We start from the raw sequence: 19,701 nt of genomic DNA, 5'->3' as shown, positions 1-19,701 counted from the left end.
GAGAGTTGGAGGAACTAATGTAGTCGGAAGGGTTCTGTGAGAAGGTGTTATAAATTTTCCTTACCTTTTCAATAAAAAAAATATATATTAATTTATTTGTAACTAACCACCCAAACTGCGAGGCTTAGAGTAACCCTAAACCCAAAGGCAGGGACATCTTAAGGATTTTGGTGGCCCTGGACCAAACCTATTTTGGGGGCCCCTGTCAGAACTGCTTTGAATATTTGATCCAATTTGAGCTCTTTCATGCTCTCTTTGGCCAGGTCACTGAGATTGCACAGGCACACTCGTCCAAATTCTAAATGTGTTTACATCGAAAATGCAGGGATAGGTGTGTTTTCAATATTGTAACACAGCAGCAGCTTACTAATATAACTGCAAATAATCTCTGTGACCCCCTCCCATTTCTCATAGGAGAGGTCCTATTTTGATCTAATCGAAACTTTTTTATTGATGTAGCAAGAGACATAAACTCAATATTTCTCTGAAAAATGTCTGTAATAGACTCTCACACATCACCCACATTAAAAATATATTAAAGGAAAATGGTATTTAAAACAATCTGTTTAGGCATTACGCAAAGTGATCAGAGCAAGCCTCTGTGCAGAACAGAGCTCACTCTCAAGGTCTGGGACTGCCGGCCACCCCCCCCCCGCCGTAACATGCAACCCAAGTTAACAAAACTTATTAACCAGTCAAGCAAACAGAATTCTTTGGAAGGCAGGGGGTCTCGCGACCCCCCGGCCGTATTTATTAAAATATGAAAACAAATTAAAAATTGATTAAAATAACATTATTTATATAATTATTAAATGCAAAATTCAGACATTAGATTTACAGCAAGTTAGACAGGTATGATGGGCTAACCTTAACAAATGTCTAATACAGCGTGTTTCCTAACCGAATCTAACATCCTACATATCAAGTTTGCATTCCCCCTTTCCTTTTATGGGCCCCGGAAAGGCTGGGGCCCTGGGCCAGTGCCCACTTTGTCTGTGCTTTAATTATGCCCCAAGGGCAGGAAGAACCTGCCTCCTCTGCTGCAGAGACTGCTGACAAGCTCTATGTAGGAGTGGTAGAGGAAGTCTCGGAGACAGGCACCGTATGGGAATGGTGGGGTGGAGTCTGCAGAGAGAGGGTGTGTGTGGGAGTGGCGGGCCTGAGCACAGAAGCGCTTCATGGTAATGGTGGGGTAGAGCCTGTAGAGAAAAGCGCTATATGGCAGTGGTGGGGTAGAGACTGTTGAGAGGCATGCAGCATGGGAGGGGTATGGTGAAGGCAGCTAATCTCCGGCTTATAAACTGAAGCAGCGAGACTCTTAATGAAGTAGTGTGGCTCACTGGTTAGAGGCGGCAGACCCGAGAGCAGAGGACGGCCCGGGACCAGGGTTCGATTCCCGGCGCGGCAGGTTTCTGGACCAGGGTCAGCGGACTCGATAATTCTCTCGCCTCGGTGCCCACTCTGATCAGCGATCGCACTCGGCAACTCTGGGCATTAGCTTGCCTCATCTTCACTAACGGCCCCACCAGACCGCCGGGGATGCCTGGCCTCACCCTGGAGATACCCATTAAGGGACCATCTCTCAGGGAAGCCAGGAAGGGTTTCGCAGCGGTCAAAGCGCCTTGGGACCCTACGGGTAAGTAGTGCGCTATATAAATGCCAATACATTTACATTTACATTAATGTGAAATGTCACCTTCTCCTGCATGACGACCAGAAGGCGTGGTGTTTGATGCGGTGGTGAAAGTGTGGGTAGTGGTGGAAGAGGGTGTAGCGATGGTGAACATGGTGGCGAAATGATGGTCGAAGAGGCGTCAGCTGAAGAGGGTGTGGAAGTAGCAGCCAGGGCTTTAAGTGGACCGGGTCCTGCCGGTGCTCAGCACCAGCAGTTCTAAAAAACCAGGTGCTGAGATGGGTCCCTATCAGGCTCTCCATGATTGCCCTCACCCGGCCTCAGGGTGAAAAAACACCTTTTAACTCTGCAGTAGCACCACCCTTCACTGCCTTTGATGCAACTTCAGAGACTCGTGTTCTTTCATAGTCTCATCATTTCAGAACGGAAGCATTTTCAATGTTATTTACAATGAAGCCATAGTTGTTGCTCATTTATCTTATGCAACTAACAACCATTGATAAAGCCAACAGTCCTGGCTTGTTCTAGGTGTAATGTTACTTGCTGTATTATATATATGGATGCAATGACAAACCGCAAAATACCAGTCAGGCGGCACACTATTCTAAGCACAGATTTTTGGCTTAGGTGTTTTTAAGATATCCCCTTAATTACATATGCCATGCTCCTTTGATCGGGTTGTGTGTAGGAAATGTGGGATGATCTGTGTGATAATATCGAATGGGAAAGATTTACAGGTTTTGTAGGGGGGGCTTTAGTTTTAAAATCTGAATAATGAAAAATGACTGTCCACAAGGGTATGGTCTGTGGTGTTCAGGAAGATGTGAGCTGTACATAAGGTCACCAACCCAGTCATGATGATTATACACATGTCACACAGCAGCACCCAAAGCCTCGCTCAGAAATTCATTGCATCAGAATCCAAAGGTTGCTATGTAGTGCCCAAGGCTCTTTGTAGGGGCAGCCGGGAGTGCAATAAATGACACCAACCTGTCCCATCATCAGACACACCACCCTTGTACAGTGACCTTTGTTTATGTCTGTGTGGGAAAGGTGGCGCCTGGAATTACACAACAGTTGCCCTGTCCCACCCGCTGTTAGGATCTTTGGATTGGCTCCTGGAGGTGGGAGGGAGGTGGGAGTTGCTCAAACACAGTATGGTGAACTTGCACAGCCTCACAGGGACGTCACGGGGTACCATAGCAGTGTGCTTTGCTGATCTCTAACTACTGCAGGTTCTTTAAAAAATAAGTCCAGGAGCTCCAACAAAGAGTTAAAATTATTATTTTATCCTTTATCACTGCCAGTGCACCTTGATCCCACTGCTAGTCTAGCACTGGCACCCAGTGCACATCAACCCTGAACTGCTGCCGCTCTGAAATTCCAGAACCGGGGTCCAAGACACCATGTTTCATGTCCACTCAGACCTAGTTGACTACTTCTGTATAGAACTCTACCCCAAAGGAGTTTCCAAGTGATTAAGTCCTGACCTGCAGCGCCCCCTGGTATTCCAGAACTGCAATCCACAGGTAACTCTGCCAATGCACCTCAATCCTTACCTGCAACGCTCCCTGCTCTTAGAATACTAGGGTCTACAAACAGTTCTGTTGATGCACCTCAGGGGTGGCCTGAGTAGCGCAGCAATGGAGGTGATGATGTTGGGGGGAGAAGAAGTGGCTTAATGGCCAGAGCTCCCGACTTTGAAACCAGGTTTGAGTCTCGGCGTTGGGTCACCATCCTGTGATTCTAGGCAAATCACGTAATCTCCCCACGCCTAACAAACATTGGCGTAGAGGCATTTTTTATGAATAAATTAACAAAGCATCCCGGGAAGTCCTGGTATTTCCTTTATCGTAGGAAATCATTATATATATATATATATATATATATATATATATATATATATATATATATATATATATTCCAGACCTTTATCGCCAAGATAAAAAGAAAAGGCGCTGACTCCGTGGGCTTCACAAAAAGGGAATTTTATTTACCCTGTGGTGATATATATATAGATATAGATATAGATAGATATATATAGATATAGATAGATATAGATATATGGTTGATGGGGTGGTTTGCGGTGGGCTGGTGTGATGGGATTAATGGTAAATGTGGTGGGTGTGCTGCTTCTGGTGGTGTTGGTGGAAGTTATGATGGTGATGGAAGTGGTGGTAACGTGATAATCACAATGGTGAAAGTGGTACTATTTTTTAATATGGTAGTGCTTGGCATGGTGGAAAAGGTGGTGCCAATATTGGTGCAGGTGACAGAAATGGTAGTGGATGAGTTGAAAGTGCCAGTGGCGTGAACATTTGTTAAAAGATTGCTTATGGTGGGGGTGTTTGTAGTGGATTTTTTTGGGGGAAGTGTGAGTGATGGTGGAATTAGTGGGGACATGGAAGGACTGGTGAGGCAAGCAGTGGTGTAAATAGCAGTGGTGGCTGAAATGTGGGTGTGAATAAATAAGGGGCAGGTGGATGTATGTGTAGAATGTTGAAGTGGAGGTTGTGGCAAAAGTCATGCTTGTGTAGTGTTAGAAAAGGTTGGGGTGGTGGAAATTAATGTAGTGTGTGGATGTGATAATGCTGGTGGTGGAAGTGATGCTGATGGTGCTTGTGATGGAAGTTGGTTTGGTGATGGTGGTAGTGATGAAGTTGGCATGGTGATGGTGGTAGTGGAGTTGTGTCTCGGCTGGTTCTTACCTTTATCAGGGAGCAGATGACTATAGCTCCAGCGTTTACCATCGGATTATGTGGTTTACCTAAGAACAGAAGAAAGATAGGCTGCATTGGTAGAGAGGAGGCACTGGTAGGGTGATAGCATTAAGTAGGGAGGCAGGGATCAGTGAGTGCAAGGACATCCACACAAGACTCAAGCAAGAACAAAGGGTAAAATGTCAAACCAAGCAGCTGAGCACAACTCTAAAAATGTGCCTTATGGCCTTGTTCCCAATGTCCCAGTGATATTTGTAGTCAAGATAAGTCTTTTAAAGGCTAAGGACATAATTCTGAGAGAACCCCATTGTGCAGGCGCCTGCTTACTAACCCCTAACCCCAGTTAATCTCACCACTTCCACAAGCGCTGCCAGAGCATTGCATGGCAGCAGTGTGGTATTTGATGTGCCGTCCTAAAATAGTGCCATTTGAGTCTTGTATACAAAGTGTCCATGCAAGACTTTGGTTGCATCCGTGAACTCCTGCATTAAAACTCAACAACGGGGCAAGTCCACAATGGACATAGGGAGGCTACAAGAGATGCAAAAGGAAAAGCTACTCACATGCAATTCCAGTTCTCCATTTTAGGTATCTTCCATGAATTAAACAAGCATTTGTCATGCAATAGGTCTCGCGTTTACAAGAATTTGAGCTATTGGCATTGTAAATGACAATGCCTTTTATTTATTTGTTGTTTTTAGAAGCAATAAATAAAAGGTATTGTCATTTACAATGCCAATAGCTTAAACTTTCGCACCTGCTAGAGCTAATGCAAATTAATTTATTCTATAGTTTTTTTTTTAAAAGGGTTAGGAGAGAGCGTGTCCTGCCTGCAACAGGAGGCAGGACAAAGCTATTTCAGAAAATATTGCTCGGCGGCTGGAATTACAGCCTACTGAATAACAACACATGTAACAAGGGGTATCGCCATGGGAGTTTACAAAATAAGACAACGCAGCGCTAAGGAGGGACCACTAAGCCTATTGACCAATTAACAGCTTCAGTTTACAGTGGACAATGACACAAGCCAATGAAAAATATGGGCGGAGAGTGGGCGGTGTTTAAAGACCTTACCTGAATACAGCATGCCTCACAGAGCAGCGCGTGTGCTGCCCAGGCTCGACCTAAAAACAGTCTGTATCTCAGAATACGTGAGGGATCTCTTAAACACTGCCTAAGGAAAAACATCTATTTTAAAAAATAAATAACTTTTCGCATCTAAGCTTTTTCTTTTTTTTACTGATCAAGATTTAATGAGTTGTAAGTGCTAATTACAATATTTGCCAACTCCTATTTTAAAAGAAAAAATTAATTACCCCATAGCAACAGAAATTAGTTTCCAACCCTTTGCCGCTGCCAAACTGCTCCAAATTACCACATTGTCACTTAGCCTCTATTCATGTTTTTGGTAGCTAAAAGCAGGGCCACTGAAATGATACTATTTTCTGACTGTGGCATTTGCCACATAATTATTGGTTTGCCGCATTTGCCAATTAATCCATCATCTGCTGCAGAATCTGCATATGTTACCAAAAATGGTTTCTTCTTCAAGCAGATCAAAGGTTGCAAAAAACACTTCAACACTTGTTGCCACACAGTTGAAGACCCTTTGCAAAGTTTGACTGGCCTCCTTTCAGTTGCTTATTGCTGTAGTTGGGTGTTAATCAGCTACTAATAAGGTGAAACCTTTGTGCAGACTAAAATTAACCTGTGTATCATAAAATGTGTGGCATCACTCCATATGATTTGCCTTTTCTTGCAGCATAATTCAGCCAACCCTGTCACATAATTTGGTACTCCCCCGCCGCATAATTCCAGTGGCCCTGAGTAAGAAAGAGAGAGAATCTTAATTGTTTTGAACAGATTCATTTTCAGAGCCCTCTGCTGAGGCGGGGAATTATTACATTTTATGAAAAAGGAACCAAAACAGAGAACTAGAATTACAAATAAGTAACTTTCCTTCTCCATTGCAGGATTTTCATTATATTTAATGACCCGGTGGACCTGGTTTAACTAATCTGAATTTTGATCATACAGTCAGAGTACAGTAAGTAGTGTCTGGTAACGGTATGGACTGTCATTCAAGTGGCCTCTCTACAGATCTCACCAATCGGCAATCAAACAATACTTTGTATCTGGTGCCTCAGACCTGAAAGAATGTGTTGTCTCATCTGGATCATCTTGCAACTGAATAGACTGTGCTCTGCCTTCACACAAAAGGCTTATCACCTCCACATTGTCACTGTAGCCAGTTTGGAGCCAGGGGAGTCAGGAAATTCAAAGCACTTTAAAGATGAAACCTCTAAACCCGTTCTCCCGACTTCAAAGGAGGCACTGGGTATAAAAATAGGGCCCTCAGACCCACTCTTCAGTTCACACCTGGACTTGGGGAAGGACTTTCAGAGGACTGCCTGCTACTGTGACCGGCTGTGCACTCTGTACGCCTGCTTTGCTGTACCTGGAAGAACTGCTTTGCTGTCTGGAGACTGCCTTGAACCCTCAGAGGCCAACCCTGCTGTTGAGTCCTGAATCTTCATCTGAACCCAGGACTACCAGTTTGACTGCAAGAGCTAGTTTGCTGACCTCCTGTTCAGAGCCATGGGGACACAATAGGCTCCACCATCTTAAACTTGTACCTGGACCCAGCCTGAGTGAGTCCTGAACCCCAAAGTTGTGTCCCACCAGTACTGGGCCCTTGCTTGTGGTGTCAAAGGAACACAGATGACCAGAACCAAAAAATGAGGACATACATTTTTATGTCAAAAACTGAACCAGGAGGCAACCGGGACAAGCTCACCTATCTGCCGGAGGTGCATTGCCGGTTGGATTTACTTCACAGCCTCTCCTGCTACGTGCTTCTGCGTAGCAGTGAATTCTGTTCACCGATCCTTTGACAAACGGGAATCTGAGCCCCTGGAACTGTCTTCAGTTACAGCTTTCGGCCCCGTCCTGCTAGATATTTTGAACATCGAAAATAGAGACCAAGTCCGAACATAGAAATGTTCACCACAGCTTTGACCCAAAGCTCCCAGATGATGATGCTTCCTCCTCAGACACCTCCTGCAGCCTTGCCCCGCTGAACTTTTACCTTCTCATAAAAATGTTCTCAACATTTCTTCTAAGTACGAAGGTAAATGCTGACTGGGCCCAATCCACTTCCTGTATCAGAAACACGCTCCATTGCAGTTGGTCATATTTTTTTACTTTAACCCGGTCTCGCGCCACTAGATGTTTACGTTTGTTGCTTTCATCTTTTAGGAGCTAGCTTTTACTAAAAACTAAAAAAATTAATAACTTTGGTTCTATTGATTAGATTTTCTTCATTTTGGTGTCAAGTAATTTATTAAAATGTCCTTTATTTTTCTAAATTTGTGTGGGATTTTTCTTGTGTTGTGTTTTCCCTTTTTTACTGCTTGTGTTCTGCATGAATACTTTACACATTGCCTCTATGTTAAGCCTGACTGCTTTTTGTGCCAAGGTACTTAGGGTTAAGCACTGTTTAATTTAGTGACTTTTTGTGGTTGACCCTGCAAGGGATTGTGGCTGTTGACCAGGGCTCATGCCCAGTCAGAAAGTGTCCCAATTAGGAGGCACAAAATTACTCAGGCTATATTACAAAGCTAATAGATAAAGGCCTATTGACAACTAAAAATGTTATAACCTAAGGTTCGTCAGCATAACACAATACAATCAATAAAAAGCAACAACAAAAATTATGTAAAAAACGTTGTTCCCTATATTTATTACAATCAAGAGTTTAAACACATATAGTACATAAAAAACATTTCATAATGGCAGTCAGCTGTCCCGTTCTAAGATGGCCGCCATTATCATATAAGAAAACGTCTCCAGAACCAACGGTAACATAACAAAAGATTATCCCGAAAATTTAAGGTGGGATGCTTAACTGTAATACAAAGGAATAAGAAACAATTTTCTTAATCAGAAGCTGTTGTAACGAGTCGCGACACACATACGCGACCTCTACCCTCTGATCTGCGTGACTATTTATTTACCTGCATGCCACAGCGCCAACGAGTCACACCGAAACCCGGAAGTGACTTTGTTAGAAGCAGAGAGGCTGCAGTTTACCACCAAGGTAAACGACAGAACGTTATGCCCGCTTTATCCAGCTACTAAATCCCTAGGCATTCGTTCGTTAATGCGATTCTGCACCGCTAAGCGATTACGGACTGCTCTTTAGTAACGATGTAATGCGCCAGTTTTCTGGGTGGGTGTCTAACTCATACTATCTTAGAAATGCCATTGTTGTTTACCTGAGCAATGAGTAATTGCGGCTGATCGTTATCGGTCTAAGCACTAACAAAAGCTGTAATAATGCGGGATATCCTTACCCCCTAAGCACTATTTTGCGAAGGCAATAACCATTAGTTTGTGAGTGTTTTGGCACAGGCTCTAGCCCCGAACTGTATATAGGTAGCTGAAGATCGGCAAATTGATTATGTGTTGCATTGTAGATAAGACTTACAATAAGGAAGACTAGAAACTAAGTATGAGTGATTACTTTACCCCTTCAAGATCAGGCGAATAATTAAACATTGCACTTTGTAAGTTATAGTAAATTGAAGAGGAACACTGGGTTATGAAATGGTAGCTAGCTCTTTGATCTACTGGACTACTAATGAGCTGATAGAATGACCTTACCTATCACTCTATGATTACGGGCCGGTCAGGAGAAATTTTTAACAAAACCTGCACAGTGATACACACAGACATCAATCTCAGGTAATATATACCTTGTCCCTAAAAATATCTTATAAACGGTGAAACAAAGGTTGAGAATATTGATTATTATTAATACCTTATATATAATATTGTGTTCAAACAGTGTATAAAACCCATAGATGGTTTCAAGTCAAGTCGGTATCCAGTCGCGACTTACAAGTTGACCTACACAGGCTCCTTGACAGGCTTCCCTACATTTTGAGAACCTGTCTCTATAGGCAAGTAACGCTCCAATTAGCATATAGATATATTATCTTTAAATTGGAGAGCATTACAGGGGCACAATAATCAGCTTTGGTTCATTTTCTGCCCAAACAATTCATGTTTTTACCTTAACAAGACGGTGGCTCCAACGAATGTCATACGTTTCTGGGCATTGACTCAGGGGTATGTAAAATAAAATGTGTTATTTATCTAGTTTAATGAATTAGAACACTAACCCCCAATTGTTGAAGGTAGTTCAAGTAAATCCCCCATCACCATATTTTGTTTGATGTGATATAGGTCTTACCTTGTGGGATATCACCAAGATCCTGTGCCATGATTTCATTGGCGCAATCCTGATAAGGAGGAAACACAGCCTTCCTTAGATTAGAGGTACAGGAGCTATAATTTGTTTCCTCTGTATTCATTGTGATTTGTAATGAAAAACAGTTAATAGTATACTGGGAACGAGATGATACTCAGTTTCTTCAGAATGTCGAAATAACTTTGTAACAATAAAAATATGTGATTGATTATGAAGTTCCTCGAATGTAGAGATAGCATGATGCCTTTTTTACATTGCATGGTATTTTAGGATGTTAATTGTAAATAGCTATGTTATAGGTTTTCGTCAGCAACACAAGAATGTACAAATAATAAATTGTTTCGATCATTTAGAAAACTGTCCTGAAGAAGGTGAACATCTGCTAACTCACCGAAACATTGCGTTGACTCTGTTTTCTAAGAATGTCATTATGAAATGTTTTTTATGTACTATATGTTTTTAAACTCTTGATTGTAATAAATTTATGGAACAAGGTTTTGACATAATTTTTGTAGTTGCTTTTTATTGATTGTATTGTGTTATGCGGACATACCTTAGATTATAACATTTTTAGTTGTCAATAGGCCTTTATCTATTAGCTTTGTGAAATAGCTTGGGTAATTTTGTGCCTCCCATTTGGGACACTTTCTGACTTGTGGTTTGAACTAACCCTGTCCCTATTCTAATAGTAGGGTACCTCCCTCTTTTGTTACATTACACTCATGCCCAGTCAACCAACTAATCAAGATCAAAAGCTGAGGGAGGGGAGGAGGGCTTCTCACATGCCCGCTGGGAAACAAGCTGGCCCAAGCATGGGTCAATAGGCAACACTGGCCGCCCCAGCGTTCATTACCAGACCCAATCATGGCCTACTGACCTTCGTCGTTCAGATACATCTTGTTGAACTTCAGGCCGCTGGGCTCCTTGCCAACATACCGGTGGACGTAGTCTGTGCCCAGATCGTTCACAGAGATGGCATACTTCAGGGGCTTCATGCATGACTGCAGGCAGAAGGGTACCGTGGTGTCCCCGATACAGTGTCTGGCAATGCAAAAAGACAGACAAGATGGTGGTGTCATGTGTGACATCCGTAACAAGCGGGATTGAACATGGACGAACAAAGAGAACAACGATACTGATAGCACTACTATTCATATAAGACCTACACAGGACCTTGTTATAATGCAGAGAGATTTGACAACACTATGCATGGTGGAGGCCAGACAGCTGAAACACAGAGACTGAGGAGGACAGGGAAAGCTGTAGGGAGAGGGGCATTCAAGTTTTGAAAATACAAGGGAAGCTCTTAAGGGGACGCAGCATTGAGTGAGAAGGTGTTTTTTCAGACAGTGTTGGAGGGGGAAAAGGATTAGCACTAATTACGTTTTACGTGTCTTTTTAAGTATAAGGGGGCAGATTTACAAGCCCCATGCGCCTCTTTTACGCCACAGTTGCGTCTCTTTTGTGACGCAGCGGCGGCGCAAAGCCAGCACCATGCTGCGGGTATCTACAACGTGAGGCATCTGGGCAATGCATCGCGTTGTAAAGCTCTGCGCCCCATGTAGGCATTCCTGCGCAGGGGGGTCGTTCCGGTGCAGGAACGCTTCCTAAAAGTGGCTGAGTGAAATCTACAAGATTTCACTCAGTCACTTTTAGGGCCATGCTGCGTCAAAACCCTGCGCCTGCTTGAAGCAGGCGTAAGGATTGATGCAGCATGTTAGAGATAGGGCAACCCTGAGCCTTGCTGGAGCTGCGTCACGCTTGCGCGCAACTCCAGCAATGCGCAGCCTTTCCGATGGGGGATGCGACACGCATCTGCCTATCCGTGCGCCACATTGTAAATGCGGCGCATCAGTGGTGGCGCACGTGTGGGCAGATGCATCGCAACTCTTCTTGCGCATCCCTGCTAATTCGCAGAGATGCGCCAGAAGAAGTAAATGTGCCCCAAGGCATGTTGATAAGCTTCGGCGATGTAACGCCCCGCTTGGATTCTTGTGTACAGATTATTTTTCTACTGCTACGTGCTGGTGAAAGAAATACATAAATAACGTTTTATTTGCATGTTTAAAAGGGTTAGGAGAAACCTATTTCTGACTAAGAATACATTGCTAATCTCTCGAGATTGGACATCACGGACAAACAGTGCCCTCTAGTGGCCATTCGGACTTCAGTACTCTTGGACTGGCGACTATAGGCTTCCGTGAAAGTGCCGGTGCGTTCTAGTGTTGGAACTCAGGTTATATTTCAACAGTATTTTTCAATCTAAATGAAAGCATGACGACTTTTTTTTCCCTAATTGAGATAACGTTTGGCATGTGCTTTTAGATGCCTCACAGCTCTTCAGAGAAGTTTGAAATTACTTTTATCAGGTAGCACCACAGTTATCTGAACTGGGGTGGCAGAGTGGGCTAAAGAACGGTGATGGATTAAACTTAGATCAGTTGACTGGGGGTGAGTGCTTGTATTGTCAACGCTCCGTTCATCATTTCCTTTAGTTTTTCTTTGTTCGCCATAAATTGGCAGGATATGCTCAGACGTGAGTCCCTTGCTCACTTTGCCACTGGATTCAGGCAAGCCGGGCTGAAGACGGCTGAAATGCCAGAAACCGGTCCTCGGTAGCTTGTTTCCGGTCCAGGGAAGGCATGGCTTGGCAGTTCGGGCTGGACTGTTCCCATGAGGCACAGGGTCAGACTGATTTGCATATGGCCATGTCTGAACTGGGGTGGCAGAGTGGGCTAAAGAACGGTGATGGATTAAACCCAGATCAGTTGCCTGGGGGTGAGTGCTTGTATTGTCAACACTCCGTTCATCATTTCCTTTGGGTTTTTTTTGTTCGCCATAAGTTGGCAGGGTATGCTCAGACGTGAGTCCCTTGCTCACTTTGCCACTGGATTCAGGCAAACCGGGCTGAAGACGGCTGAAATGCCAGAAACCGGTCCTCGGTAGCTTGTTTCCGGTCCAGGGAAGGCATGGCTTGGTAGTTCGGGCTGGACTGTTCCCATGAGGCACAGGGTCAGACTGATTTGCATATGGCCATGTCTGAACTGGGGTGGCAGAGTGGGCTAAAGAACGGTGATGGATTAAACCCAGATCAGTTGACTGGGGGTGAGTGCTTGTATTGTCAACGCTCCGTTCATCATTTCCTTTAGTTTTACATTGTAAATGCGGCGCATCAGTGGTGGCGCACGTGTGGGCAGATGCATCGCAACTCTTCTGGCGCATCCCTGCTAATTCGCAGAGATGCGCCAGAAGTAGTAAATCTGCCCCAAGGCATGTTGATAAGCTTCGGCGATGTAACGCCCCGCCTGGATTCTTGTGTACATATTATTTTTCGACTGCTACCTGCTGGTGAAAGAAATACATAAATAACGTTTTATTTGCATGTTTAAAAGGGTTAGGAGATACCTATTTCTAACTAAGAATACGTTGCTAACCTCTCGAGATTGGACATCACGGACAAACAGTGCCCTCTAGTGGCCATTCGGTCTTCAGTACTCTTGGACTGGGGACTATAGGCTTCCGTGAAAGTGCCGGTTGCGTTCTAGTGTTGGGTCTCAGGTTATATTTCAATCCTTTTTTTCCTAATTGAGATAACGTTTGGCATGTGCTTTTAGATGCCTCACAGCTCTTCAGAGAAGTTTGAAATTACTTTTGTCAGGTAGCGCCACAGACGCTGCTTCATATTTCAAACCTGGTTCAACGCCTGACAGACGCACACAGTGCTGCCACTAAGGCTTCGAAACCCAAAACCCGATGACAGATGAAACTAGCTCTCTTTCCATCCTCCACCCAAGAGAGGAGGTTTGGATGTCAGCAGCCTTTTGTGTCAACCTTTTGTCAGCCCTTTTGTGAAGCGCTCTGACACCTTCCGGTAGAGTCCGCGCTATATAAAAACGCATAAAATAAAAAAAATAAAAAGCAGGGCACAAGTCCTAAAAAAAGAAGTGGGGGGACGGGGACGTCACGACAGGAAGTGGCGTCACGAAAGGTGGCTTGCACCTTCAGACTCATTACCTCCCCTCGCTCACCCCTTAGATACGATGGCATCAGAGGAGCCACCACGTGAGCAGCGTTCTGAATGAGCTCCGATCTCGCCCCAGAGAGGCCAAAGAGTGAATGTGTGGCACCATTTGCTCCAGTTATCGAGCTCTCTGTAAAATAAGTAAGGGGACGCCGTCCACCCGCGTGGTACCCCGACTCGAGCCCTGGATGTTAGGGAAGTTTGGTGCGGCTCCTCCACTAGGGTGGAGGAGCATCGCCCCACTGCTTTCTCGAGAAAGCCAAAAAATAAAATAGTAATAACCAGGGCTTTAAGTTGGATGAAAAAACCGGGGGGGGGGGGGTGTCTCTCAAAGGGGAGTGGCCAATGTAATTATGGGCATGGCTTAAACACATGTCAGCTAGAAATCTGTGCTTAGCATAGTGTGCCGCCCGACTTATATTCTGCTGTTTCTGTCATTGCAGCCAGATATATGATACAACAAGTAACATCATACTTACAAGTCAGTACTATTGGCTTTGTCAATGATTGTTAGTTGCATAAGATAAATAGGCAGCAACTATGGCTTGTATATAATATTGATAAAGCTTCCACTTAAAGCCCTGGTGGCGCCACGACAATGATGCTGCTCTTGAGTTTCAAAAAGAGAAGGGAAATCCAGAGAGAAAATTACTCTCTTTAAAGGATTTCCCTTCCCCTACAAAGCTCCCCTGGCATGACGTCATGCAGTAACTTCTCCACTAGTGAGAAAGAGCAGTGTGAGCACGCGCACATCAATGTGCCTGCTGTCACTGCAGTCCGGAAAAAAATGGACCGCCTGTGTCAGGGAACAAAACAGATCCCGATAGAGACCCGTTTCGAGGCTCCCTTTAAAAAACGGCCCCCTTAAAGTAAATGTACAGGAATTTATATAGCGCAAATCACCGAGCGGTTTCTAAGCGCTTGCTTAGGGAACCCGTCCTGGTATTCCCCTGTGAGATAACCCCGGCAGGGTATCCGCAAGGTGAAAGCCAGGTATCCCACCGCGAGGGGCCGTTGTGGAGATTAAGCAAGCTATTGCCCAGAGTCACAGAGTGTGAACCCGTGAATCAAGTAGGCACTGGAGCAAGAATTGTCGAGTCCATGGACATTTTAGGACTCAAGACCCCGCAGAGCCGGGAATTGAACCCTGGTCCCAGGCTGACCTCTGCTTCCAGGTCTGCCTCCTCTAACCAGTGAGCCACACTTCTCCACTCCTAAAGTCCGAAAGTTATTACCATTTGCGCATGTCGGGCGGAGCTGCTCTGCTCTTTGAGCAGGGCAGGGGAGGAGTGGTTGTTTATCTTTCATTTTTAGGTCTAGCCTATAGACTGCTTTGGTTGTCTCCCCAGCCTTATATTTTCTATTAAATCTTAATGAAAATATATACAGGGGTTTTCAGATAGTGTCTCTGTCAAGTGTCATTCACATTATGCCTCCGCCCACCACACGACACATCATAGAACACTAGGTCAGCCCAGTTCAGTCACTGACTCTCTTGCACTGTGAGTGATGGCATTTTGTAGGCAGCAACATCTTATCTGTTTTCAACTTTTTATCTCTAGGACACATGCTTGAAATGCTTGTTTAAAAAAGAAAAGTAAACATTACGCCAGCTTGCCAAGGCCAGACCTACTGATTTTGCCAATTGTTTTTATTTATTCTTGTGGTCTAGAGCCCTCTGCCTTACTTTGGGTTTTTATTTTCTTTTAAAACATGCACTGTTTTGCCGCTTTTTAAAATATGCTTTCTTGGTTGTTCTATACTAAAAGACATGGCCGTATACTTTCTGCTTCTATGAAAATACCTTATAACCTCGATGGGTAATCACAGTGGCGGCCGGCATGGCTCGCGGGTGGCGGGGGAGGGGAGGGGAGGGGTGGAGAGGTAGTAGGGCACATTGTTAAATAAAATAAATAATAAATAAAATAAAAAATTCACTTACCTTGCCGCCGGGAAACAGCCAGACTCCCCTGTTGAGACTGGTCTGAGCGCCGTGGTTCGGCACTCAGCCATGGACTGGGAGCCTGGCATGTTCTCTATGCAGGCTCTAATGCAGCCTGCATGGAGAACAGGGAAAGTGTGCATGACTATTTTGGGCAGCCCGAGAGGGCCGACCAAACAGTTATTGTGCACTCAGGAGGGTTCTACCACTTCTCCCCTGTTTTGCAGTGCAGCCCCACCACCTCACGTAAAGCTGCCGCAGCAGGAGTACAAGATAAAATTATAATAACAATACGTCATTATCATTTTCTTTTTTCCTTTCTTTACTGCTGGAAGGCAGTGGTGCGACGCCCCTCTGCCCCAGGGTAACCGCAAAGTGTGTACTCAGATGAGAAGGTGGGGTATACATAGCTGGCGAATGCTTTCCCTCGCAGCTGAGGGAGCCGTCTGTGGAGGAGCTGCACTGAGGAGCTCCTGGTTTTAGGATCACCTTCGGGTGTAAATCCTTGATAAACCATCCAGCCTGCCCACGCTCCCCGACCGGAACATTGAAACTGGCGACACATGACCAAAATTGGAAATTGTGAAAGAAGCTTACTGCGATCTCCTGTCTGGTCACTGGGCAGCTCGGCATGCGGCTAGTTCACTGTGGTCATTGGATCAGGCGAGTGGCATGCTGAGGAACGGCTCTGAGACCAGGCGACGGACCACGGGGGCATTTATGAAGCTGGTTGCAGCGTGCCTGTAAGCGGGTCCGGAGGATATAAACCAGCTTTCAGTGGGGCTGAATTACGGCATGAGAGTGCCGCGACGGGGGACCTGGAGCAGGGCTCGTCACTGGAGCGGCTGGGCGAGAGGAAGCGAAGGAGCAGGGGAGCGGCGTGAGGAACCGTGACTGCGCCACCAGAGCGGCGTGAGTAGTACGGGCTGCGCTACCGGGAATCCGGCACCGGTGAGGAACATGGACACAAAGGACGGACATGCTATGGCGAGGTGAGAGAAGAGTGAGCCACTATAGAGGCTCTGGATCTCCCAGTCTGTGTTCTAGCAGAAGCAAGAGCAGGACAGGGAAGGTTCATACGGCTGCCGGGGAATACGTATAATACCGGGGAATTCTCTTATAAAACAGAAGTTGGAGACTAACACGGCATGCCTGACCTTAAGATGGCGGCCAGATAAAGACGAAAAGTGGCAACTGGAGACTCTCACAAAGAGACACAAAATAGAGAAAGGAATGTCTCAGTCCCTTATCGAAGGAGGAAAGGGAAGTTGATCACTGAGGGAAATAGAAAAAGGACAATCAAAGCTGATAATTGAGGGAAATAGAGAAAGGACAATCGAAACTGTGTAGGGAAATAGAGAAAGGACAATAGAAACTGTGGACATATTGGAATAACTAAAGTTTCACCAGAATACCCAAGAAACAGCCTAACAAGAGTGAATTAACTTATCGACCGCTAGTAGGAAACTATCTCTACCTCCACTGGAGCAATGAAGAGTCAAAAACAGATGAGGCAATAGAAGAATTGAAAAATAGATCTCTATCTGTATCCACAGCGATACTACGCTAGTAGGGGATCTTCCTGGAAGCAATAGAGGAGAGTCACTTCAAGACCACCTAACGCGGAATTAATGATGGATGAAAGGCATCTAGCAGCCACTGGCTCCACTGCCTTGAACATAGAATACCCCGCTGAACTATCCAAAGCTGCAGCAAAAAAATTCAAACACAACACCCTAAGAAAAAATCCGGACAAACTGTTTTACGACCCTTATTTTAACATAGCTAAAGGCAAAATACTAAACGACCTGATATTCTATACAAAGAAATCGGCTCAATGGCGTAATGCCATTACAAAAATACTCTCCATAAAATCTACGAAAAACATCCCACATGGCACAAAAATAATGACAGCATCTTCATTAAGATGCAGAGCAGACTTATGCATAACCATTTACAAAACTGGAATAGTGCTAATACAAGCTGGGAACATCGAACTAAAGAAGTTTGAAAAGATATTTCAAACGGTAAAAGAATCTTTGGAGGGGCCAAGATATTCACAACACCAGTCACCAGCAGGAGACACCCCTGACAATAACGCCTTTAACTCGACCGGGGACGCCAATAGATATGAAGGCCTCCACGAACAAACCAATAGCCCGAGAGATATAACCAAATTTGACTCGAGATTACCTGAGAATGAGGTTGAAGGGATAGAGGGAACTGTTAATCATGTAAAAGAAGAGCATGACCAGCGCCGAAGGGAAGAACAAACGTCACCACCAAAAGATAAGACATCACATCTAGAGCGTCCGCTGACCCAGAATGATTCACGCAATGAGAACCGGGAATTGAAGGAAACAGAAGAAACCAACACACTGCCACATACCTCAAGCCCAACACTGGAGGTTTGTAGACTCTCTCCAACAAAAACACCACCACTGGCTTCCCAAATAATTTCGGAACTAACAATATATCAAGGGAGAAAAAGAAAAGGAATGAGGCTCGGAGTACAGATCTAAAACAGAGAAGAACAGAATGCAAACCCCAGATACTCAGTCCAAACTTGACTAAGATATCTGCCCGAAACCAGAAAGATATTAAAGAGCTCCAGAAGCTAGTTAGCAACCTAGCACTAGAAGCTAATAACACATCCCAAGCAATTAGAGAAATCCTGGAGATAACGGCAAGCACCCACTCTAAGGTCACAAATATCCAGAATATATTACACTACTCAAACATAACGATTAATGGGAGGGCCTTGACACTAGCTAACAGTTTGAATCGACCACATAGGACGAAATCATTGACACAAGAGGAAATACTTGCTTTACTCCAAACATATGAACCACCTGACCCCGGGAGTGAGGAGGAGATAATAAAAACAGTAGAAATCGATTCCAACAGAACATCCAAAAAGAGCAACAGAAAACCCAACCTCCTCAATCTACAACAAGTACAGTTAACAACAACTGAATCCACTGATAGGGACTCCAGTAAATCAGGGAAACCCATGACCTGCCTTCTATTCAATTGTCGTTCGGCAACAAATCATGCATCAGATATAGCAGCCCTCATCATCAATAGGGAAATTGATCTGACAATCCTGACTGAAACTTGGTTAACAGAATCATCTGCTCCAACAATGAATCTTTTAGTACCACCACAATATAACATTGTGAGACGAGACAGACCAATAAAAACAGGAGGAGGTATAGCCTGCATTCACCGATCGGAGATTGAGGTCAAAGAAATTCAAGCTGACCCCTTAGAATCATGTGAATACCTAGGGCTTAATATAAAAACGGCAAGCAATCAAACATGCAACTTGCATGCGTTTTACCATCCACCAGGTGACAACGCAAAGTTCACAGAGCAGTTAATGGAGATCATAACTGCCTACCCCAATACTGATATCAATAACATATTCCTGGGCGATTTCAACCTACATTGGGATGACCATAATGACAATCTAGTTAATAAGCTTAAAGATTTCCTTCACGAGCTAAACCTAACTCAAGCTTGCTCGCTACCTACACACTTGAAAGGATCGGCCTTAGACTGGATTATTGCAAGAGACAAAAATGCATCGATCCTCTCTATAGACCCTTGTGATTGGTCTGATCATTTTTTTTTTTTTTACATTTTATTTTTGTTGCAGTATCAAAGTTACACAGCTTACGTATTTCCCAGTCAGTTTGCACACTCCGCCCACCCCTCTATCGTCCCGCCTGCATCACACAGCCATTCAGCCCACATCCCGGAGGCTGGGCGGCAAAAGTTCTCGACCTGGGAGGCGCTGAGTGACAAAACAATTATACGCACATCCATTCAATGTCCCTCATGACTGGCCCATCATATGTCGCTGCTTTTCCAATAACTATTGCCCCCCCCCCAACCCCAAACCGAAAACGCCCCCTCTGGTGAAGCCCCAAGGTATAACGATGCAGTGTAGCCCCCTCCCCCCTCCTAAGAAACAGGGTGGAGTCAGCCTGCCTAACTAAAGCTCATGGTCAGCACGCCCCATGATCCTCTTCTAATTTCCCTAGGAGCCCCCCCCCGTGCCCACCCTCTCCCACCCAATCTCTAAAAAATAAAAATAAATTACAA

At 44.7% G+C, this 19,701-nt stretch overlaps 1 protein-coding gene across 2 annotated transcripts in view; it reads right to left on the bottom strand.

Moving 5' to 3' along the window:
* GLS2 (glutaminase 2) overlaps positions 1-19,701 on the bottom strand; it is a 252,782-nt gene that overhangs the window by 96,868 nt on the left and 136,213 nt on the right. For both annotated transcript variants that reach the window (XM_086959521.1, XM_086959530.1), the window contains exons 6-7: positions 10,506-10,669; positions 4,342-4,400 (exon numbers count right to left, since the gene is read on the bottom strand). In XM_086959521.1, the coding sequence (XP_086815647.1) occupies positions 4,342-4,400; positions 10,506-10,669 (223 nt within the window). The remainder of the gene's footprint in view (positions 1-4,341; positions 4,401-10,505; positions 10,670-19,701) is intronic.

The sequence above is a fragment of the Lissotriton vulgaris genome, chromosome 1_1 (assembly GCF_964263255.1).
Source record: "Lissotriton vulgaris chromosome 1_1, aLisVul1.2, whole genome shotgun sequence".
Lineage (NCBI taxonomy): Eukaryota > Metazoa > Chordata > Amphibia > Caudata > Salamandridae > Lissotriton > Lissotriton vulgaris.
Note: the sequence above shows the minus strand (reverse complement) of the source record. Positions and strands in the feature narration are given on the sequence as shown.